The sequence below is a fragment of the Ovis aries genome, chromosome 2 (assembly GCF_016772045.2).
Source record: "Ovis aries strain OAR_USU_Benz2616 breed Rambouillet chromosome 2, ARS-UI_Ramb_v3.0, whole genome shotgun sequence".
Taxonomy (NCBI): domain Eukaryota; kingdom Metazoa; phylum Chordata; class Mammalia; order Artiodactyla; family Bovidae; genus Ovis; species Ovis aries.
This window is the reverse complement of record NC_056055.1, coordinates 202800076-202824718: the sequence shown is the minus strand read 5'-3', so window position 1 is coordinate 202824718 and position 24643 is coordinate 202800076. Positions and strand designations below refer to the sequence as shown.

Genomic DNA, 24643 nt, shown 5'->3' with positions numbered 1-24643 from the left:
ACAAGTTAGACTGCAGTTGGAAACCAAAAGCGCTCTTGGGGTTATTGTTAAGAGAAAATTAGTGCATACAAAGGATTCAGAAGAACCTCGGGTGTACAGAAGTATTCAATAAATGTTTGCTCCTGCCTCAGTGTTCCTTTCTGTAACAAGAATAATACAGGACTGTCATACAGCTAATTTAAACAAGAACGCTCTGTGTGAAACAGCTTTGTAAGCCATAAACACCATCCAAAAGCACAAACATTCCACTGTTTGGCATGGCATTGAGCAGCCCAGTTTGGAGGGAAGGGCCTTCATCTAGAGGTGTGAAAACCTAACTCAGCCTCTTACCACTATGAACTGACCCTGGACAATTGCAATTTCGGCTTTGTTTTCTTCCAGTGTAAAAGTAGGCTCTGAATGGTCAAGATCGTTCCTCGGGCATCCAGCCTGCGTCTCCGTCCAGTGACCTTTCTTTTCCCGGCAGGATAGGGAGACTAGGTGACCTCCCACCATCCCCTCCGCAGCCTCCTCTGCGGCGGCTGAGGGGCGGGGCGCTGGAGGGGCGCGTCCGAGGCGTATCCCGGGCGGGGCCTCCTTTCCCAGGCTCTGCCGGGACGCACGGGGGCGCCGCTGGGCTCGCGCTTCTACAGGAGTTGCCGAGCAGCAGGGGAGGCGCTCACTTCCGCGTCGGGCCAGGCGGCGTCCGGCGGCGGCGGCGCCCACGGCCAGGCGGGCCGCAGGTCAGTCGGGGATGCCGCCTACCCTGCCTCTCTCATCCGGAGGAGCGGGGCTTTGGGTGGGCCTCAGGCCCGGGAGGCGGCGCGGCGCCCTGATGAAGGGCCCGGGCCGCGCTGATAACACGGGCTGCAGACTCGGCTTCCGGCAGATTCGGGATCCCCGGAGTGCGGGGAGACCCCGGCGGGGCTTTGTGGTGTCCCAGCCCCTCCCCTTTCGTCTAGCGTCATGGGAGGAGCTCGAGGCCCTTGAGCAGCGTTTCTCAAAGTAGGGTCCGCTGGCGAACTCCTGACCCACCTCGTACTTTCTGAACCGGAGTTTCTATCGTGGTCGGGGAATCTGCATTTTCAGCAAGCCCCCTTGATGGTTTTGATGCAGGTGGTCACAAGACTGCACTCTGGGAATGCTTTCTTAGAGGACTGGGCACTTCCGACTCCCTCCGACCCAGCAGGGAGCCCAAGTGGGTCCATTTGAGGATGGGGCCCTATGACTGGCCTGGAAGTGGTAGTCCTCTGTCTTAGGGGTTCTCTTGAATCCTTGCGCTCAGGGTGCTGCTGTGTTACTGTTGTCATCAGCAGGAGTCTTCAGATGGACAGATGTTTAGTGAGTGACGTGCCCGGGTCAGGAGCCTTAGTGAGAGTGCTGAAGGAGGCCGTGTGGCGTGCGGCTGGAAGAACTTGGAGTTGGTCCAGCTGTCCTGGATTGGGGCAGACTTCACCATTTATAGCAGGGTGCGCATTCTTATATCTTTCTCCAGTGTCCTCACCTGGAGAAGGCAATGGCAACCCACTCCAGTACTCTTGCCTGGAAACTCCCCTGGGCGGAGGAGCCTGATACGCTACAGTGCACGGGGTCGCGGAGAGACCGACAGGACTGAGCAACTTCACTTTCATGCACTGGAGAAGGAAATGGCGACCCACTCCAGTGTTCTTGCCTGGCGAATCCCAGGGACGGGGGAGCCTTGTGGGCTGCTGTCTATGTGGTCGCACAGAGTCGGACACGACAAGTGACTTAGCAGCAGCAGCAATGTCCTTACCTGTCAGTAGGGACAGGAACGCCTACCCAGTAGGACTTTTCTGTGAATTAGGTAAAATCAGCCCAATGACTCCTACAGTGGCTGGCACAAAACACTCAGTAAATGGAAATTGTTAAGGGTGACGCTAAGGGTTGGATGTCATCACCTACTGCATGGACATGAGCTTGAACAAACTCCGGGAATTCGTGAAAGATAGGGAAACCTGGCATGCTGCCTGCAGTCAGTGAGGTCTCAGAGTAGGACACAACTTAGCAACTGAAGAACAACAACAGAGGTGATGCAATTTATAGTCCCCCAAGCCAGAGATTTAGTCAAGTGGAATAGTATGTGGAGAGGGGTACAGAGTATATCTGGACAACAAAGATTCTGACTGGGGTTGCTTGGGAAGTTCATGTAACCAATGAGGTTTGCCTGCAGATTTGAAGAATAGAGAGGATTCCAGGGAGCTGCTAACAGGGACAGCGTGAACCAGTTCCACCCCAGGCCTCAGAAGTGGTTCTTTCACATGGTTTGTTGCTGGGCTGCTGCTTGGACTTATAGGCAGTGTAGGAAGTCACACTGAAAAATGGATTTTGAAGGCTGGACTGTTGGCCCATAATAGTTTCTGTCTGCTGATTATGTTTCACGCACATGGTATTCCTCAGACTCTAATGGTTTCCTTCTCTTATTTCATTGGAAGTTGGCTAAATTGGAGCATCTAGGAAAAGATCATAGGTGATGGCATGGGTGAATGGCCATGGATGCCATGGGTGTAGTTGAGCCTCTTGGCAGCCATTTTACACTTGCTATGAAAGGTCCAGATACATTGGGAGTGCCTTTTTCATCATGGTATTGTTTTAGATTCCATAAAACACTGCAGTCACCTGTGGTTCACCTATCTCCAGAATGGATTAGGAAATAAAATCTATAAAATGTCCCCAAAGCTTCAGCTATTTTGGAGGGAAGAAGCCAGATGATTTACAGTTATCATTTTGTTCCTCTAGACCAGTTTGTGCGTTGGTATGCATGGAATTCTAACCTTAGTTGACAAATTATATTTGCTTAATTTAAGAATTATCATTACCATTGTTAGTAATGTCTGCTCTTAAGTTTCCTTAAATCTCTGGAGCCAATATAACGTCTTTCAGTATATACCTTCTGGTAAATTTTTATATCATTATAGATGCTATTTATCATTTATTGAGTACTTACTTGGAGCCAGAGACTGTTCTACATATTTTTAAAATTTTCTGTCAGTCATTCCTGTGATAGTCCTTTAAGGGAAGCATCATCCTTACCTCCAGTTTAGACATGGGGAAACAGGCAAAGGAGGACTGATGTTTGCCTAAGGTCCCAGGATAGTAAGTAGTAGCGTCTAGTAGCCTGATTCCATGGTACATGCTCATAACCTCTGCAAGTCTGCATTGCTCCCTAAGACTTATTATAGTTTAAAAAGATGTGTGAATACAGGAGATCATAAGTGCACCTCACCTATGCTCTAAATGTAACAGACAATGCATTAGGTATCTCGTTTAATTCTTTAAGCAGTCATCTCAACACCTTGATTTGGTTATAATAGTTTAGTATCATTTACATACTTGGGGACAGTTTTCCAGCTTCTCAGAATATCTGAGACTTCTTTTCTGTTGTATAAAATCCTTCAATTCAATATGGCCAGTGCTGAGGAATTTGTTTGTATACTTTTTATTCTATTTCATGTATTATTGGAAATGTCAATGGTGATTGTCCTTTGTTTTTACAGACGGGGACTGAGACCACATTGTTTTGCAATTTCTGAAGGTATTTCAAGGCAAAACTTTGGGTGTTGGAGAGAGCAATGGAAGGTCACAAGGCAGAAGAAGAGATGTTAGATATTCTTCGACTGAACGTGGGTGGCTGTATTTACACAGCCAGGCGGGAGTCCTTGTGCCGCTTTAAGGATTCAATGCTGGCATCCATGTTCAGTGGTCGTTTCCCTTTAAAAACAGATGAATCAGGTAAATACCTCAAGTCTATAAGCATGATCATGAATATTCATTAAAATAGTCTAGTTTAAATTCCCTTTAATTTTTCTAATTACGACAGGATGTATTAGCTCAGTATGCTGATTACTAAGATCATTAGGACTGTATGGAGTTTCATTAAGTACCTGGAGAAATTAAATACCAGTTTCTAGAATATGTGATGCTGTTGCTAAAAGTTGACAAAAAAGTGAATGTATATAAAGGTCAAAAAGTGAAACTGTCCAACTCTTTGCAACCCGATGGACAGTAGCCCGCCAGGCTCCCCTGTCCATGAGATTTCCTAGGCAAGAGTATTGGAGTGGGTATCCATTCCCTTCTTCAAGGTATCTTCCAAATCCAGGGATTGAACTCAGGGTCTCCTGCATTGCAGGCAGATTCTTTACCATCTGAGCCATCAGGGAAGCCCATATACAGTCCAACCATGGATCTGATTTGGGAGATTAATTATATTTGGAAAGGTGTTCCATTTATGCAACTCAGTGGGTCTTTGTATTGAGCTTGATTAAAATATATTATGTGCTTCTGTATGTGTTCTTCAAGTTAAAAATTGTGTTTCTTGGAGAAAGCAGCTGGCTTCATAGCTAAGTGCAGGCACTGCCAGTGTAGAATTAGTGTTAATTCACTCCTAGTCCAGCTGCAGAGCCTTGTGTGGGCTGACATGTATGTCATAGAAAACGTCAGTGCAGTGATACTATCAGTCACCCATGGGAGAGGACTGCAAATTGGTGTTTCAGAAGAAACTGTAAAATGCAAGGATTAGGGTCCTAGTGCTGCTCTTTGCTTCAAGTGTTTTGGGGTAATGCAAGTAGGGCTTTTTGTACATCCTAGGGATTCTGGGGCTCAGAGCACCCACCCTTGCTTCTGTGTCAGACTGAGGAGTTCTGAGCCTAAAGGGCTGTTAATATCCCTGGGTCTTGTTTGCCAGATGAATGGCAGTTGAAAGAATGGAAAACTCACTGTTGTGTGGTGCCCAGGACTTGATGTCCATCTGGACAGAAAGGCTGTGGTGAAAAAGTAGTCAGCGGGAAGTGAGTGTTTCCTCTGCTGCAAAGTTTATACCTTCTTAATCCTTTTATTCCAAACTAATCAAGGGAGAAAAGGAATTATTGAATAACCTCATGGTGGTGGTTTAGTCACTAAGTTGTATCCGACTATGACCTCATGGACTGTAGCCTGTCAGGCTCCTCTGTCCATACAGAAGTATTTTTAAAAAAAAATCCTGCTGAATTGTCTAAGAAAAGCCCTTTTTCATAAAGTAGTACCCGCATAGCATTTCTCTGTTAAAGTTTAGTACAAAAGGACAAGCCTAGTAAGTCCAAACATATGATGTGTCCAGGTCTTGGAAACATGGGTTTTTATGTCAGTGATACTACAAGTTGATTTGTACGATCACTGACATACGAATGCCAGACGTAGTAATGAGCACTCACATACCCTCATTAGGGAAGAACTCCATACACCTCTCCTGGCCCAGCCAGGAGAACTTAGAATTCTACCAGCAGTCTGAGGCTTTCATGGTCTTTGTGGTGGCCAGCAGTGGGAATGTGGTCATTGTATCCAAAATTCCTGATGGAGCACAGAATACATTTTCCTATATAGTAGGTGCGAATACAGAGGATCCCTAAGTTTGACTAAATCTACTTGAACACATGATATTAACTTTCTTATGAGAAAGAAACATTTCTACTTGTAGAGGTCTGCAGTCTAATTTTAGTTTGACATGTTGAAACTTTATCATGGTTATTGTATCTAGGCAATAATTTTTGAACTGAATGTTTTCTAGGAGCTTGTGTTATTGACCGTGATGGACATCTATTTAAATACCTTTTGGATTATCTTCATGGAGAAGTTCACATTCCCACAGAGGAGCAAACTCGGGTTGCTCTGCAGGAAGAAGCTGATTACTTTGGCATCCCTTATCCATACAGCCTGTCTGACCACTTGGCCAATGAAATGGAGACATATTCTTTAAGGTCAAATATAGAACTTAAAAAGGTCTTGGCATTTTCTTAAGCTTTAAAATACATATATGAATATATAATATTCATTTATTATTCTCAAAGCAGTGTATGTTATTTTGCATAGTCTGTGTTGTAACATAAGCCAAAATAAGACAGTTTTACATCTTACAGTTTTTGAAGTTGTGTTTCTTAATTACCAATATTCATTTTTAGGCCAAAATTCTATTCTAAGAAAGTATATTACAAAGCCACGTAAATGTTTCTGGAGTTTTTATTCCTTGTTGAAAATTGACCACTTTTTGATGGCTTTTTATTTTTAAAAATAGAACTCTTATACTCTTGAAGTTCTCCTTAAATTAAGAGCAGCACTGTAGTATGTAAAGACATAGTGGTAATAATTTCTTTCCCAAAATGATATTTTGAAAGGATAAATGTGTTAGTTGCTTAGTCATGTCCAACTTTGTGACCTCATGGACTGTAGCCCACCAAGCTCCTCTGTCCATAGAATTCTCCAGGCAAGAATTCTGGAGTGGACTGCCATTTCCTCCTCCAGGGGATCTTCCTGACCCCAGGATTGAACTCATGTCTCCAGCATTGCAGGCAGATTCTTTACCATCTGAGCAACCAGGGAAGCATAATTTTAAAAGGATGGTGATGAGAAATAAAAGATTATATAAAATCTTTCACCTGATTGAGTATAGCAGTTGATTATTAAGTTGAAATATGTTTGATTAGTTCACCTTGAGATGAGTAAATCTTTTTTTTTTTTAAACTGCTTCTATTTTAAATCACATTTTAAAGGTGTTTACATGATTTGAACAGCTTCATCTGTTTTTTTCTCACTAATAAGTATCATATTTGTTATTACTTAGCACTTTGGGGCATCTAAGAAAAATATATTTCCTAAAGAATTGTGCATAGTGAAAACTGATCTGAATTGGTCTGAATTCTTTTGACTTAGACGTCAGTGTTTAGGAGAGCAAGTTGATGGTATAGTTATTAGGAAAGCAGCATGAAGAGAAAGTTGATTTGGTTCCAGATTCCCTTTGGGAATGTGCATGAATCTCCATGGTTGTGCATGGAGTTATTTATAAACTGAGTTGTTAAACAGTCTCTTGGTACTGTTTGTCACATCTGCAGAGTGGGGCTAAAAAAAGAACCTAACTAGGGTTAGTTGGGGTGGATTAACATTCACCTTTATAGTCTTTCATTTCTGATTTGTACGCACAAAGGACAGAGGATGCATACATTCATTCTGTCAGCCAACTCATATTTATTTCACATAAGACACTGTTCTGGGGACTGTGTGGGACATTGAGTTTTTGCCCTTGAACAGTTTATAATGTAGTTGATGATTTTCACCGATGTGCAAGTGAAGATAAAAGCCAGTTCAGGAATTAGCAATATTAAATGCAACACACGTTAGGGTCCTCTTTTCCTTCTCTGAGTCAGTAAATAGTAAGCATCTCCTTTGTGTCAGACCCTTTTCTAGGCACTTGGGATACAAAACCAACGAAACATTATGGCTCACAGCAGTAACGCCATTTCTCCCAGGGAAGGCCTGAGCCACCCCACCGGGTGAAGTCCTCATGCTCTGTGCCCCTCAGCACCTCGTAGGCTGAGGTAGCACTTATTTCACTTGTGTGCTGATGACTTATTTAATGTCTGTCTGCTCCATCAGCTATAAATTGAGGAGGGCTGGGACCCTGTCTCCAGGACCTTACGCACATAGTATTCACACATCACTTAGTATTCAAGTGACTGAATGAATAGGTGGATAAATGCCAAATGAGTTCAGATAGTAGGCATTTAGTTTCATATATTCATATCCTTCAGTGTGAAAGACAAGTTAATCTGGTTCATCCATGGTTGGATTTTGAGTTCAGAATAAGCATCCACCATGGGGTTAGTGAATAGAAGGTAAAAAGAAAATTGAGTCAAATGGAAAATTTGGGGGAAAAGAAAGAATTCTAACTTTTAGTGATCCTATGAAGATTTTAAAATGATGGTGATAGTGAGTCTAGAGGAGGAGGAAATGAGGCATAATTTCCTAGTGGAAAAGGATTCTCTAGATGAAAAGGTGTTGGATTTTGGGATAGTGAAATGCCCAAGCCCCCTCTACAACACCCTAAATTCAACAAATGTTTTGTTTTTTAAAGGCATAAAAAGTAGATTATATGTTTAGTCTTTTTATTTCCCTCACAACCAAGTGAAATGATAGCTTTACAGGAAAGTAATAGAACAAATTCATTTTTACTTTGCTCCAGAGTTAAATTCAAACTTTATAGGTATATATATTTTTTGCTTCAGGCTTTAACAGACTTCTGTGATTCGTATGGTTTAGTATGCAATAAACCAACAGTTTGGGTTCTCCACTATCTTAACACATCTGGTGCAAGCTGTGAGAGTAGAATTATTGGTGTATATTCCACAAAAACTGATGGAACAGATGCTATTGATAAGCAGCTGGGAGGAAGAATTCACAGTAAAAGCATTTTTAAAAGGTATGTCCATATTTAAATATGAAAAGGAACAAAATAAATCTTCGTCTCTTCTAAGAGGTGTTATTGAGTTTAATATGTGGTTGACTAGGGAAGACCATCAATACTTCTCAACAGACAGAGTGAGTTTCATAGCTGTTGAGATAAGCCTGCTTCATGAAGAGATTGCAATTCTGGCCATTTGTTATCTGTAGAAGCAATAGGCTATCCACCTGGTCTTACAGAGGTTCTCAGCTGGGAATAGTCACCAGAATCCCCTGAAAGGCCTTATACGGAGAGAAAAGAAAGAAGAGAAAAGCCATATGCCTGGGTGTCTCCCCTGGACTATATGCCTGGACAGTACTCCCCTGCTCAGTTCATGAGCAGAAGCCTGACCTAGAAGTCAGCAGGCCTGCTGAGTGACCCAGGACTGGCCTGTGTCTTGGTGTCCTGGTTTAAGAAATGCCAAGAGTCATACATGACTGAGTGACTGAACTGAACTGAAAGGCTTTTCATCCAGTCTCATCCCAATTTGAAAATTCTATACCTTGAGCATGTTAAATTCTTAAGGGTTATTCTGTTAATGTTTTCCTTGCAATCTTATTTATGCTGGTCAATTCACCTAGCAATTTTTTTTTAATTCTCTGGGAGATTGGACTGGGTCACGTATTAGTGACTAATGCATGACCACATGAGCTTGCTTTTTAGACAATTAATATATCATCATTTTCTGAATTCTTTACAGACAGAGATGTTTGTGTATAAGTACATGGCATAGTGTTAGAGAAGTTTTAGTCAAAGTTGAACCTTTTCTAACTTTGCTGGAGTTAGGTGATTTTTTAGAAAACTTATTTTAAAGATTTATTAGTTTGTCTACACAGTTTATATTGTGGAGTTAACGAATACTTTGCCACAGTAAAAAGAGATAAAATGTAGATTAGTATGTAAGTTTAGTATATTATAATAATATAGCATGTCGTATATATATGCTTAAGGATCACAGAAGAACAACTACTCAGTACCGACATATGTTTTTCCTTTAATTAATAAGCACTTATTAAGTATCTTATTTGCTGTATACATATACATACATTCATACTTAGGTAGTATATTTTCATTACCTTTTGCAATATTTCTAGGGAGGCGGGAAATAATGTTCAGTACATTTGGAGCTATTATTCAGTAGCAGAATTGAAGAAAATGATGGATGCCTTTGATGCCTGGGAAGGAAAAGGTACAGTACAATTTTTCTATTTCAAGGCAGAAGGTAGACTTTTCCTTAATAAGACAAAGCAAGGTCACATACTGCATTGCTGTTTTAGAGAATGTAATTTTTGTTGTGGGTCCAGGTATTTGTCACCTCATAGTAACATTGAGGCAGTTTACTTAAAAAATTTTAAAACTCATGCATTGCTGGATATTATTAATAATTTATAGTTCAATAACCTAAAATATTCTTTTGTTAGTTATGCTTTTTTAATTCAATTTAAAAAGAGTTCCTGTAACACCTTTTGGGTACCTAGCATTGTCCTAGGAAGGATACATCTGCATTAAGCATAAAATGTATAAGCAAAAGGAGAGAGAGAGAGAAAATGAAAATAATGCTGGGAAGATAGCTAAAGAGCCCTTAGAAAATAAAATATTCTTTAAATGCACACTTTGAAATTTGACCATTTTTACCAAGCTGCTAATGTGGGTTGATAATAATACTCCTACTTGATATGCAGTGTGATATGTAGTTTACACTTAGTATCTGTTAGTCCTAAAACTTTGTGCTGTTTACCATTTATTGATAAGGAAAAGAAGTCTCAGAGAGGCATACCACTTGTTATAGATGGCAGAGAGTTAAGTGTTCTATGCTTAAATACTTTTTTTCTTACTTAACATGTATTAACACTTCAGTATTCTTGCCTTGAGAACCCTGTGAACAGTATGAAAAGGCAAAATGATAGGATACTGAAAGAGGAACTCCCCGGGTTGGTAGGTGCCCAATATGCTACTGGAGATCAGTGGAGAAATAACTCCAGAAAGAATGAAGGGATGGAGCCAAGCAAAAAGAATACCCAGTTGTGGACGTGACTGGTGATAGAAGCAAGGTCCGATGCTGTAAAGAGCAATATTGCATAGGAACCTGGAATGTCAGGTCCATGAATCAAGGCAAATTGGAAGTGGTCAAACAGGAGATGGCAAGAGTGAACGTTGACAATCTAGGAATCAGAGAACTAAAATGGACTGGAATGGGTGAATTTAACTCAGATGACCATTATATCTACTGCTGCAGGCAGGAATCTCTTAGAAGAAATGGAGTAGCCATCATGGTCAACAAGAGAGTCCGAAATGCAGTACTTGGATGCAATCTCAAAAATGATGGACTAATCTCTGTTTGTTTCCAAAGCAAACCATTCAATATCATGGTAATCCAAGCCTATGCCCCAGCCAGTAATGCTGAAGAAGCTGAAGTTGAACGGTTCTATGAAGACCTACAAGACCTTTTAGAACTAACACTCAAGAAAGATGTCCTTTTCATTATAGGGGACTAGAATACAAAAGTAGTAAGTCAAGAAACACCTGGAGTAACAGGCAAATTTGGCCTTGGAGTACGGAATGAAGCAGGGCAAAGGCTAATAGAGTTTTGCCAAGAGAACACACTGGTCATAGCAAACACCCTCTTCCAGCAACACAAGAGAAGACTCTACACATGGACATCACCAGATGGTCAACACTGAAATCAGATTGATTATATTCTTTGCAGCCAAAGATGGAGAAGCTCTGTACAGTCAGCAAAAACAAGACCAGGAGCTGACTGTGGCTCAGATCATGAACTCCTTATTGCCAAATTCAGACTTAACTTGAAGAAAGAAGGGAAAACCACTAGACCATTCAGGTATGACCTAAATAAAATCCCCTATGATTATATAGTGGAAGTGAGAAATAGATTTAAGGCACTAGATCTGATAGACAGAGTGCCTGATGAACTATGGACAGAGGTTCATGACATTGTACTAGAGATAGGGATCAAGACCATCCCCATGGAAAAGAAATGCAAAAAAGCAAAATGGCTGCTGGGGAGCCCTTACAAATAGCTGTGAAAAGAAGAGAAGTGAAAAGCAAAGGAGAAAAGGAAAGATATACCCATCTGAATGCAGAGTGCCAAAGCATAGCAAGGAGAGATAAGAAAGCCTTCCTCAGCGATCAGTGCAAAGAAATAGAGGAAAGCAACAGAATGGGAAAGACTAGAGATCTCTTCAAGATGATGAGAGATACCAAGGGAACATTTCATGCAAAGATGGGCTCGATAAAGGACAGAAATGGTCTGGACCTAACAGAAGCAGAAGATATTAAGAAGAGGTGGCAAGAATACACAGAACAACTGTACAAAAAAGAGCTTCAGGACCCAGATAATCACAATGGTGTGATCACTCACCTAGAGCCAGACATCCTGGAATGTGAAGTCAAGTGGGCCTTAGAAAGGATCACAATGAACAAAGCTAGTGGAGGTGATGAAATTCCAGTTGAGCTATTTCAAATCCTAAAAGATGATGCTGTGAAAGTGCTGCACTCAATATGCCAGCAAATTCGGAAAACTCAGCAGTGGCCACAGTACTGGAAAAGGTCAGTTTTCATTCCAATCCCAAAGAAAGCCAATGCCAAAGAACGCTCAAACTACCACACAGTTGCACTCATCTCACATGCTAGTAAAGTAATGCTCAAAATTCTCCAAGCCAGGCTCCAGCAGTATGTGAACCGTGAACTCCCTGATGTTCAAGCTGGTTTTAGAAAAGGCAGAGGAACCAGAGATCAAATTGCCAACCTCCGCTGGATCATGGAAAAAGCAAGAGAGTTCCAGAAAAACATCTATTTCTGCTTTATTGACTATGCCAAAGCCTTTGACTGTGTGGATCACAAGAAACTGTGGAAAATGCTGAGAAGAGATGGGAATACCAGACCACCTGACCTGCCTCTTGAGAAATCTGTATGCAGGTCAGGAAGCAACAGTTGGAACTGGACATGGAACAACAGATTGGGAACAAATAGGAAAAGGAGTACATCAATGCTGTATATTGTCACCCTGCTTATTTAACTTCTATGCAGAGTACATCATGAGAAACGCCGGGCTGGAGGAAGCACAAGCTGGAATCAAGATTGCCAGGAGAAATCTCAATAACCTCGGATATGCAGATGACACCACCCTTATGGCAGAAAGTGAAGAGGAACTCAAAAGCCTCTTGATGAAAGTGAAAGAGGAGAGTAAAAAAGTTGATTTAAAGCTCAACATTCAGAAAACTAAGATCATGGCATCTGGTCCCATGACTTCATGGAAATAGATGGGAAACAGTGTCAGACTTTATTTTCTTGGGCTCCAAACTCACTGCAGACGGTGACTGCAGCCATGAAATTAAAAGACGCTTACTCCTTGGAAGGAAAGTTATGACCAACCTAGATAGTATATTCAAGAGCAGAGATATTACTTTGCCAACAAAGGTCTATCTAGTCAAGGCTATGGTTTTCCCAGTGGTCATGTGTGGATGTGAGAGTTGGACTGTGAAGAAAGCTGAGCACCGAAGAATTGATGCTTTTGAACTGTGGTGTTGGAGAAGACTCTTGAGAGTCCCTTGGACTGCAAGGAGATCCAACCAGTCCATCCTAAAGGAGATCAGTCCTGGGTGTTCATTGGAAGGACTGATGTTGAAGTTGAAACTCCAATACTTTGGCCACCTCATGCGAAGAGTTGGCTCATTGGAAAAGACCCTGATGCTGGGAAGGATTGGGGACAGGAGGAGAAGGGGACGACAGAGGATGAGATGGCTGGATGGCATCACCGACTCGATGCACATGAGTTTGGGTAAACTCTGGGAGTTGGTGATGGACAGGGAGGCCTGGCATGCTGTGATTCATGGGGTCGCAAAGAGTTCAACATGACTGAGCGACTAAACTGAACTGAACTGAACATGTATTGATATCTGTTAGGTGCAAGCACTGTAATAAGTCCTAAAATTATCCAAAGAAAAATAAGACACATCTTAGTCCTCAAATGATCTTGAAAGCTGGTAGAGACGACATTGCAAGTCACATAAGACTGAATAGAGAACGGAAGAGCCTTTTAAAAACTCTTCATCAAAAAAATAAAAAAATAAAAAATAAAAACTCTTCACCAGCTGTTCCTCTTTCAGGCAGGATGCTGGTCCCAATCCTTTTTTCCTTAGTCCCCCGCCAACCCCCACTTTTCCTCCTTTTTCTTTTCATATCATGCCCATGAAACAGATAGGATGAAGTGTAATGAGCAAAGTGCTATTCTCTCTAAGCTTATTACTTGAGACTTAATTGACTTTGAGACACTTGGGCTTAAGTTGAGGAACACCCCCCCTGGTGTTCTCAGTCTCCTTTTGTGCCCCTGGACTGCCAGGCTGCCCAGGAAGCTTTGCGAGGGCCTGGCTGGGATTCCTTCTCCACTGACTCAGGAAGCTGGGATCTCTGACTCTAACAAAGCATGTATGTGTGACTGACTTTAACTTTTTAGAAAGCATGCTATAAAGTATTATTGTTATCTTACGAAAGTTCTGGGAGGCCTGTGGAAAGCCATAATACAGGCAACAGAAATGAGAGAAAGAACTATTGAAAGAAAGAAGATGAAAGTGAAAAAAGTATGCAAGTGTTAGCTGCTCAGTTGTGTCCAACTCTTTGCGACCCCATGGACTGCAGCCCTCCAGGCTCCTCTGTCCATGGAATTCTCCAGACAAGAATACTGGAGTGGATTGCCGTTCCCTTCTCTGGGGTATCTTCCTGACCTAGAAATTGAACCCAGGTCTCCTGCATTGCAGGCTGATTCTTACTGTCTGAGTCACCAGGGAAACCTTAAGAAAGCTTTAAATACCAGTAAAGAAGGATAGGTTATTTGAGAAACATGCTTGGGAGAAGAACATAACTTTAACCTCACAGCATTTATCAAAATACTACCAGGTAAATTTATGAATGAAAAATGAAACTTTTATAAACTATAGTAAGATATAAGCAAATAACTGATTTCTTAATTAGAAAAGAAATTATAAGCTTAAAATGAAACATAGAAAGATAAATTTGCTTATACAGTATTTAATGTATTAACTTTAAAGCATAAAACATTATAAATAAAATTTTAAAACTAATTTAAAAACTTGCATGAAAGTGTTACGTTAAGCAAAGATCATCCTTACAATAAATAGTTTATTTAAATTGACTAGAAAATCAGTTCAACCCTATTAAAAATAAAGGTATAAGATTCATGACCATAAAATTCCCAGAAAAGGAAATAAATGTGTCAGAGGTTCAAACTCATTATTAATGAAATATGCATTAAATAAGAACTATTTTTATATACCAGATTAGTAAAGATTTCACACATTCTTGGCAGGAGTAAAATTAATATTACTTTTTTGGAAATAATTTATCAGTACATATCAATAGCATCAATATTATTCATATTTTTTGACTCAGTAATTCTACTTCCAGAAATCTACCTTATAGACATAATCAAATGCAGAAAAAGGTTTATGAACAGAGATGTTCAACTAGGCATTATTCACAATAGGGAACAAGTAAAAACAATGTAAATGTTTATAATACAGGGCTAAATACATATTGGCACATCCACAGGATATAGATGGGATATAGCTATTTGAATTACCTTGAATAACTTTTTACATTGATGAGTGCCTATGATTAAGAAATGGTCAAAAGTAGGAAACAAAATTAAATGTAATGTTTTCAATTATGTGCATATCACATGAATAGAAAAAAGACTCAAATGACATACATCAAAATGTCATGAGCCATGACTCCTAATCCCTTAATTAGAAGTGATTTTAATTTTTTATATGTACTTTTATATATTTTCCAAGTTTTATACAATGAGCATGAATTATATAGAAAAAAATAAAGTTTTAAAAATAGTTTGCTGTATATCCATATAATGGAGTTCTACTCAGAAATAAAAAGAAATGACTATTGATACGTATCTCAACACGGATGAATCTTCAAAGCATCACGCTAAAGAAGCCAGACGCAAAAGGCTGCATATGTCATGTATGATTCCGTTTATGTGACCCTCTGGCAAAGGCAAAACTAAGGAATGGAGGGCAGGGCATTGACTGTAGAAGGGCACAAGGCAGCTTTTGAGGGTGATAGAAATGTTGTATATCTTGATTGTGGCCATAGTTACATGACTGTACACACTGGTCAAAACTCAGAGTACTTAAAAACAGTAAATTTTATTTTATGTAAGTTATATTTCAATAAACCGGACTTAGAGGTGAAAACTTACTGGATGAGATTTAGGGATGTTTTTGTGGTGTTTAAGTAGGTTTGGGAGTATGATCAAGCAGTTCTAGAAAGTTGCCTTAAAATGAGGTCCACAGACTTTGAGTATTGGACATGATATATATAATAATTTATGGGCTCACCTTGCTAAGTTGGTTGTTATTACTGGACCTTTAATGATTAAAAAGAAAACGCCAAATTCTTTCTTGGGATTTAAAGATTACTTTTGTTTTTAATGCCAAACCATTTTTATTCAGCATCATTCTTTAAACTTTTTCTAATGTGTCTATGTATAATTTTTATGGTTCTTTTTTAAAATATTGAGGTGAAATTCACATAAGAATTAAAGTACACATTTCAGTGACATTTGCTACACTAACAGTGTGTGTAACCAGCACCTCTGTTTAGTTCCAAAACATTTCCTTCAGCCTAAATGGAAACCCAGTATCCATTAAGCAGTTCCTCTACATTCTCCTCTCCCCTCAGCCCCTGGCAACTACCAGTCTGCTTTCTATCTCAATGGATTTGCATATTCTGGATTTTTATATAAATTGAATCCTATAATATATGACCTTTTGTGTCTGGCTTCTTTCACTTAGATAATGTTTTTAAGTTTCATAAGAACACATTTTCAGCTTTCAATCAGAAATGTATCAAACTAACTGTTACCTATAGAATAAACAACAAGGTCCTATTGTCCTGAATCCTGTGATAAACATAATGGAAAAGAATATGAAAAATAATATATACATATATATGTATAACCAAATCACTGTTGTACAGCAGAAATTAACACAGCATTGTAAATCAAGTATACGTCAATAAAATAAATTTTAAAAGGAAACCGCAGATTTAAAAATTAAGTGAACTTGACTGGAATCTTGGCTTACCATATTAACTCATTCTTTTTTCTTTTTTTAAAAAAGACTTATTTATTTATGTTTGGCTCTGCTCTGCTCATTGCCGCGTGTGGGCTCTCTCTAGTTGTGGTGAGCAGGCTTCTCATTGTGGTGTCTTCCCTTGTTGCAGAGCACAGGCTCCAGGCACGTGGGCTTTAGCAGTTGTGGTGTGAGGACTCTAGGGTGCTGGCTTAGTAGTTGTGGATCACGGGCTTAGTTGCTCCATGGCACGTGGGATCTCCCCAGACCAGGGATTGAACCTGTGTTTCCCGCACTGGCTGGTGTATTCTTAACCACTAGACCACCAGGGAAGCCCCTCCAGAGTATTCTTGTTTGAACAGGTGCCTATAAAGTATTAACACCTCCTGTTCATATAGTGGTTGCCTTTTTATAAAGTGGTTCACAAAATTTATCTGAATTGATAAATACCTCACAGCAACCTAGTGAGGTAGAGAGGGCAAGTGTTAGAACCCCCAGTGTCCAGTCTTTTCACTGTGACTTACGATAAAGGTACCGAACATCTCTTGAGTGCTGAGTCTGTGCCAGGCCTTGTTTAGGCACTTTGCTTTTATTTTCTCATTTAAGGTTTGAATTCTCATCATCATTTCACAGATGAGGAAATTTGGGCATAGAAAAGTTGTTAACTTTCCCAAGGTGTTATGATTAGCGACTGATGGAAATGGGATCCAGACCCAGGCCGTCTTGGCTCCAGAGCCTGTGGCCTTAACCAGCATGCACTCAGTTGCCCAAGTTTATATAGTGGCCTGCGGATTGTCAGTGGCAGAGCTGGGCTGGCAGCTCTTCGTAGACCCAGGTCATGAGCTGTGTCCCTGCTGCCCTGGCTCTTCGTGGGACCTTTTCCTGTGTGTACTTTTTGTTAAACAGGAGGCATGAAGTTTAAGGTTTTCCTGGCCAGTTTTATACAAAACAATGTTGCTGAATCTTTGGCAGTGGACAGCGGTTCTCTAAACTGTCTTTTATCTTCCAGGTGTTAGCTACTGGCGGGTACCTCACGAGCTGATAGAATGCTGGACTCTGGAAGAGCGCCCTTTACTTGGAAGCCTGAGTCACATGGCTCCAATTCGAAAGAGGTTATTCGTTCTCTGTTGGTTTATTATTATTAATCTATCACCTTTATTTTTACTGCCTTTATTTGGAGAATAAATAATGGTTCTGAACCTCACTGGGCTTACTAACCACCTTGATAAATATTCTGACTTACCATCAAAATATAAATCTAGATAAATGCAAAGTTGCCAGAGCTATGTAAAAAGTAGAAGTAATTCTTTAAAACTGAGTTATATAGTTTATTATTATTATTTGGGGGAGAGTCTGATTTTAAAAATACTACTGGACACAGTGGGAATGCTGTGGTATTTTTCCCCACTAAAGTGAAATCTCAGGCTTTATTGGCAATAGTTTAAAAAAATGTATTAGACTTAATATTTGAAACTTCCTGTGATTTACTCTGAATTCTTTTCTGTAACCACAAATACTAATAGCATTTTTATTTAGTAGTATTTTCTTATGTTCTATGAAATAATTAGCATTAAATTCACTGCACATCTGTGTCTTTCACTGTGCTTTACATACATTTAAAATTATTTCATTTTCATTGTCTGGGTATTATTCGTGGCTTTCTGATGTTCTAATTTCTTGATCATCTATTTTAGACTTTGTTTCTGTCCTATGAAATTTCATACTGCTTTCTTTTACTCTCTGAATCTTTCACAGAATGCAGAGAATTTTACTTAGTGTTTAGTATTAATCCTATATTATTAAAACAGATCTTTTTTATTAAGGGTTCTCTTTTTGCCATCTGAACTTACAGCGAGCAGATATCATTTGGGTCTAGAGCAGTGGTTCTCAACTAGAGGCAGTTTTGTTATCCAGGGGATATATTTGGCAATGTTTGGAGACACTGTAGGGTGGAGGATGCTGCTGGCATTTAGAGGTTTGCTTCCTAGAAGGCAGAGGGCAGCCCTTCACAACAAAGAATTATTGAACCCCAAATGGCAATAGTGCTAAGGTGGAGAGAGACGGGACTGGAGTCTTCAGTGGAAGATGCATGAAAAATGCGAAGCAAGCAGAAGGGGCTTTATGGAAGCTCTCCTCTATGTTGGTTGTCTTTCCTCTGGGATTGTGTTAAGCATTATTTTTGATTCATGGTCAAGATGGTGATAATGATGACTTAGCAGCACTTGTGAGGTCCCAAAGAACCATTTTTCACCTACAAAATTTCAGTTGTGTTCAGTAGAGTTTAAAGGTCAAATATATTCACAGTTTTCAAATCAGTATGCTATTATGATTCCATTTCTAAGAATCTGATGTTAAGTACAGCTAACTCCAGCTTTCTTTTGTTTTCTTTTGGTTTTTGTGGAATATCTTTTCTGATCCCTTCACTTTTAGTCCGTGTGTGTCCTTACATCTAGAGTGAGTACTTTGTGGGCAGCTTATAGATGGGTGCTATTGTGTTATCTATTCAGCCACCCTATCTCTTTTGATTGGGGAATGCAGTCTGTTTTCATTTAAAGTAATTATTGATAGGTATGTATGTACTTAATTCCTCTGAAGTAGGAATCGGCAACCTGCTCCAGTATTCTTGCCTGGAAAATTCCATGGACAGAGGAACCTGGCAGGCTACAGTCCATAGGGTCACAAAGAGTCAGACATAACTCAGTCAGACTGAGCACGCACAAACTTATTTCCATTTTGTTAATTGCTTTCTGGCTGTTTTTGTAGTTCCTCTCTGTTGCTCTGTTATCTTGCTCTCTTCCTTTATGGTTTGATAACTTTCTTTAGTGGTACAAATTGTACCACTATTTGTACGTATCAATATTTGTACTGTCCCATGCCATGTTTTATGTTTTGATGTCATATTTTTATACTGTTTCTTAACTGATTATTTTAATCATAGTTATTTTTATTACTTTTGACTTTTAACCTTTATATCAGCTTAAAGTGATTAATATACTACCTTTACTACATGTTTGCCTTTCCAGTAAGATTTATTCTTTCATATGTGTTCTTGTTACTAATTAGTGCCCTTTCTTTTAAGCTTAAAGAAGTTCCTTTAACCTTTCATGTAAGGCTGGTTTCAGTTCAGTTCAGTCGCTCAGTCGTGTCTGACTCTTTGAGACCCCATGGACTGCAGCACACTAGGCCTCCCTGTCCATCACCAACTCCTGGAGTCCACCCAAACTCATCACCATGAGTCAGTGATGCCATCCAACCATCTCATCTTCTGTCATCCCCTTCTCCTCCTGCCCTCAATCTTTCCCAGCATCAGGGTCTTTTCAAATGTCAGCTCTTTGCATCAGATGGCCAAAGTATTGGAGTTTCAGCTTCAGCATCAGTCCTTCCAGTGAACACCCAGGACTGATCTCCTTCAGGATGGACTGGTTGGATCTCCTTGCAGTCCAAGGGACTCTCAGGAATCGTCTCCAACACCACAGTTCAAAAGCATCAATTCTTCAGTGCTCAGCTTTCTTCACAGTCCAACTCTCACATCCATTCAAGACTACTGGAAAAATCGTAGCCTTGACTAGACAGACCTTTGTTAGTCTCTGCTTTTCAATATACTATCTAGGTTGGTTATAACTTTCCTTCCAAGGAGTAAGTGTTTTTTAATTTCATGGCTGCAGTCACCATCTGCAGTGATTTTGGAGCCAAAAAAACAAAGTCAGCCGCTATTTCCACTATTTTCCCATCTATTTGCCATGAAGTGATGGGATCGGATGCCATAATCTTATTTTTCTGAATGTTGAGCTTTAAGCCAACTTTTTCACTGTCTTCTTTCACTTTCATCAAGAAGCTCTTTAGTTCTTCACTTTCTGCCAGAAGGGTGGTATCATCTGAATATCTGAGGTTATTGATATTTCTCCCAGCAATCTTGATTCCAGCTTGTGCTTCATCCAGCTCAGTGTTTCTCATGATGTATATAAGTTAAATAAGCAGGGTGACAATATACAGCCTTGACGTACTGCTTTTCCTATTTGGAACCAGTCTGTTGTTCCATGTCCAGTTCTAACTGTTGCTTCCTGACCTGCATACAGATTTCTCAAGAGGCTGGTTTAGTGGTGATGAACTCCTTTAGCTTTTGCTTGTTTGGAAAACTATTTCTCCTTCAATTCTTAATAGTAACTTTGCTGGGTAGAGTATTCTTGGTTGGATTTTTCTTTCTTTTACCACTGTGACTGTATTATGCTGCTCCCTTCTGGCTTGCAAAATTTCTGCTGAAAAAATCTCTTGATAATCTTATGGGGGTTCCTTTGTATATAACAAGTTATTTTTCTCCTGCTGCTTTTAAGATTTTCTCCTTTAACTTTTGACATTTTAATTATAATGTGTCTTAGTGTAGGTCTGTTTGGCTTTACCTTATTTGGAATTCTCTGGGCTTCCTGGATCTGGATGTCTCTTTCCTTCTTCAGCTATGTAATTTTCAGCTATTATTTATTCAAGCAAGATTACTTCTCCTTTCTCTCTTCTGCTGCTGCTGCTGCTAAGTCGCTTCAGTCATGTCTGATTCTGTGCGACCCCATAGACGGCAGCCCACCAGGCTCCACCATCCCTGGGATTCTCAAGGCAAGAACACTGGAGTGGGTTGCCATTTCCTTCTCCAATGCATGAAAGGGAAAACTGAAAGTGAATTCACTGAGTCGTGTCCAACTCTCAGCGACCCCATGGACTGAAGCCCACTAGGCTCCTCCATCCATCGGATTTTCCAGGCAAGAGTACTGGAGTGGGGTGCCATTGCCTTCTCTGTCTTCTTCTGGGAGCCCTGTGATGTGGATGTTAATTTGATGTTGTCCCATAAGTCCCTTCAGCTATCTTCAATTTTTTCACTCTTTTTCTTTCTGCTAATCTGATTGGGTGAATTCTACTGCCCTGCCTTTGAGTTGAGTGATTCTTTCTTCTGCTTCATCTGGCCTGCTGTTGAACCCCTGTAGTATATTTTACAGTTCAGTTATAGTATTCTTCAGCTCTGTGACTTCCTTATATTTTTCATATCTTTGTTGAAGTTTTTCACTGTGTTCGTTCATTCTTCTCCCAGTTCGGTGACCATTTTTATGACCATTATTGAACTCCTTATCAGCCAAATTACTTAATCTATGTTTCATTAATGTCTTTTGGTGAGGTTTTATCTTGGTCTCTCATTTGAAACATTTTCCTCAGTTTTTTCATTTTAGTTGATTTTCTGTGTTGATTTCTGTACAGTAGATGAAACAATCACCTGTCCACCAGCCCTTTTACAGTGAATGGTAACTCAGTTCAGGAATCTTTGAAGGTTTGTCCAATACTTCTCAAATTCGAAAAGCATTGAACTGTACCGTGGGTTTTACTAGTCTAGCAATTCCCAGAATGTGTTCTGTAGCATGGTAATTTTACTGGGTGCCAAAGGTTACATTACAGAATGATTGGTAAATGGAGTCAACAAAGCTAAATAGGTGTCTTTACTATAGAATCTTTGTTAACATAGAGTTTAAAACCTCAATAGAATAAAATACACACTTAGCATTTCTCAAGTTTTATTTGTGAAACCCATTTTTTCCCTTAATAAATCTCTTGTAGCTGCTTTTCTGGGAAAAACGACTTGGGACACTCCTGGTTACCCTCTGGATTGCATCAGGCTTTGTGAGAACAAGTGTATAATTCTAGTGTAACACTTCAGATTTTAACCTATCATTGGTTAGAATATCATTATGCATGAGCTTAAAAGAGTGTATTTAGATTGAAACAATCTTCTGCAACCTTGCTAATTTATTTATTGACCTTGGTGGGCAGTGAGAGATGAGGTAGGTAGGTTATACGGCTAAACCTCTTGACTCAAATTCTTGACGAAAACCTTTTTGTTCACCTTGAAGTTAAACTTTGGAGACATTTTCATTAGCTATTAAACCTGTAAATGCTGACAAGGACCCACTTCTGTATTTACAGGCGACTAATAGTCAATGAAGAGGAAGAAGAAGGTGTGAACTCTAAGACCGGACCTAAGCCAGTCCGATTTTTGGGTCCTTCCACCAGCACCCAAATTAAGGTCAAGAACTCTGCTTCCATCAGGGTGTCTCCAGCCAGTGCCCCTCAACCCTGGCCCCGAGCAACAGCAAACCTGGCTGCAGGAGGACGGGCAGCGCAGCGCTCTGCCCAGTCGAAAGCGCCAACCCCGGGGGGGACCGGGCTGCCTGGGCATCCCCAGGCTGCACAGGGGACTGGGGCTGCTGAGAACGGGGCCGCGCACCTACCTCCAGCTAAGATTCTGCTCTCGGACAAGATGACTACTCCGCACCGAGTGATCAAACTGAAACGAACTCCCCTGTGCGCCACTGGGTCTTCCCTGCCTGCCTGCACCACACCCAGGCCTTCGGGTCCCCCAGAACCGTCCCCTGACGCCCTTAGCCCGCTGGGCACGTGGACCGAGAATGGGCAGGACCAGACCAAGTGATGGAAACGGGGACTCAGGACCGTTTGCCTCTCCAAGCTTCCAACCCCGTTAACACAAACAAGCAGCTCTCTTTCCCCATACTGTCTAGGTGAACACTTACGTTTCTATTTAGGATGATTAGTGTGAAGCAGGAATGGAGGAGGGAGACTGTAAGTGGTTGGGCCTATGTTTACTTCTCATTTTCCCAACGTTTAAATTATTTGTCTAGGGACAGTTTTAATTTCAGGTTTTTTAATGTGTAGGTTTTTTATTTTTTTAATGCTTAATTGGTATTAAGGCAACAAAACAGCTGGGCAAAGTCAAACCTAGGAAGCCTACGTTGTTGCTGAAATAATTATAGATTTTAGGCACTTATTTGATGTTACTCATTTCAGCGGAGAGATAAAAGTGAAATTGAGCTTAGCTCTTCCTGCCGGTAAAATAGAGAGGGTGATTTAGTGCTTCCCTGTGCTACGTGCCAGATGGGGAAGATTTGAGAGAAAATGTAGATCAAGGTGAACTCCCTGCAGGTGACTCTCAGACTCAAGAGGTAGCATGAAATGATGGGGAGGGGAAAAACAGTAATTTGAGATCACACTTTGACTCTCACTTAATGGAACAGTTTTCTTTCCTAGATATACTTTTCTTACTCTTTTCCCTTAGCAGATTTATTTTATACATCACAGGAAGATTTCTTGGGTTTAGAATTATATAACATGTTTTTGGACTGAATTGTGAAAGTATTTTATTTTCATTTGGATCGTGAAGTTTTCAAAGTACTTTGAAAAAGAAAAAAAAATTCAACTTTTTAACTAAAGTTAGTATTTTTTTTCCAGAAATGACTATTAAAAAGTTACTCTGATTATACAATATGGTTTTTATGCATAAAATTTCCACATAATTTGAATTTAATATTTTAAAACAGTATTTTGATTAATCTTCTATTTTTTCACAGTTCAGTTGTATGTGTTTACACATACATGTTATATTTTGTAGTTGGATCACATATTTCTATCTTTAGTGAGCAGTATGTTTTCAGTGTGTTAAAAATAAGTTCATAAAACAGGATACTTTTTACTCAGTGCTTATCATTGTACTTGCATTGGTTTAAAAGACTAAAGTAAATATACTCAAAACATTGCTTTCTATTAAATAAAGCAAAACCTTTCCATAAAAAGTGATATTTTTCTGTAACTGTACTTATTTTTAAGTCCTGGAGCCCTTTAGTAGTTTGAAAGTTTGTTCATTTATATCTGTTTCTGCTCACAAAATTGCTTTCTTGTATAGTTAATGTATGAAATAGTTAAACCAATTTGGATAGCTATCTGAGTACCATCAGCTTTTAAAAATAAATGGTTTATTTGGGTAGAAAAAGTGAATATTTAAAGATTCATGAATGATAGTCCCCTGGGGAATATATAAAATATGCAGTCACCTTGAAAAACACTAAAATCCAGGTCTTCTGAAAATTAAAGACCATAGTGAGTTTTCAGTCCTTTCATTTAGGATATTAATGGTATTGCTTGATCTATGACATTTTGAATTGCTGATTCATATAAGAAGATTTTATAGTAATAGATGTGTATTTTATACATAGTAAACTTTTGTCTGGAGAGGAAACATGTTGAAAGTTAATCATGGTTGATTGAGTTGACAGCCTGCCTTTCTTTGCACCAAGTAGTTTAAGGGACATCTATTGAGCAGATTTGGCCTTTACAAGAGGTGAGTTTTTGGAATAACTACTGGGCCATGGCACAGCTAAAGTGGAAAGGTACAGACTTTCCCTTATAAATATCAGGAGTCAAAATGCTCCTGGAACTTGAAAATTACTTT

At 39.9% G+C, this 24643-nt stretch overlaps 1 protein-coding gene across 4 annotated transcripts; it reads left to right on the top strand.

The window, feature by feature from the left end:
* Positions 1-628: 628 nt before the first annotated feature.
* Positions 629-23991, top strand: KCTD18 (potassium channel tetramerization domain containing 18). 4 transcript variants are annotated; one of them, XM_060410188.1, is made up of 8 exons: positions 629-722; positions 1296-1448; positions 3495-3729; positions 5540-5751; positions 8028-8221; positions 9337-9431; positions 17378-17480; positions 22327-23991. In XM_060410188.1, the coding sequence occupies exons 3-8, from the start codon at positions 3570-3572 to the stop codon at positions 22829-22831; spliced, it is 1269 nt and encodes a 422-aa protein (XP_060266171.1). In that variant the 5' UTR covers positions 629-722; positions 1296-1448; positions 3495-3569; the 3' UTR covers positions 22832-23991. The 4 variants fall into 4 exon arrangements, with proteins under 4 accessions (XP_060266171.1, XP_004004857.2, XP_042099995.1 ...); XM_004004808.5 differs by lacking the exon at positions 1296-1448; XM_042244061.1 differs by lacking the exon at positions 1296-1448 and having other exon boundaries at positions 629-984.
* Positions 23992-24643: the final 652 nt, after the last annotated feature.

Coding starts and splice junctions, on each gene's coding strand:
- KCTD18 (XM_004004808.5), top strand. CDS start 3,570: ATGGAAGGTCACAAGGCAGAAGAAGAGATGTTAGATATTCTTCGACTG. Junction 8,222..9,336: donor AGTAAAAGCATTTTTAAAAG/GTATGTCCATAT, acceptor CAATATTTCTAG/GGAGGCGGGAAATAATGTTC. Junction 9,432..17,377: donor TGATGCCTGGGAAGGAAAAG/GTACAGTACAAT, acceptor TTTATCTTCCAG/GTGTTAGCTACTGGCGGGTA.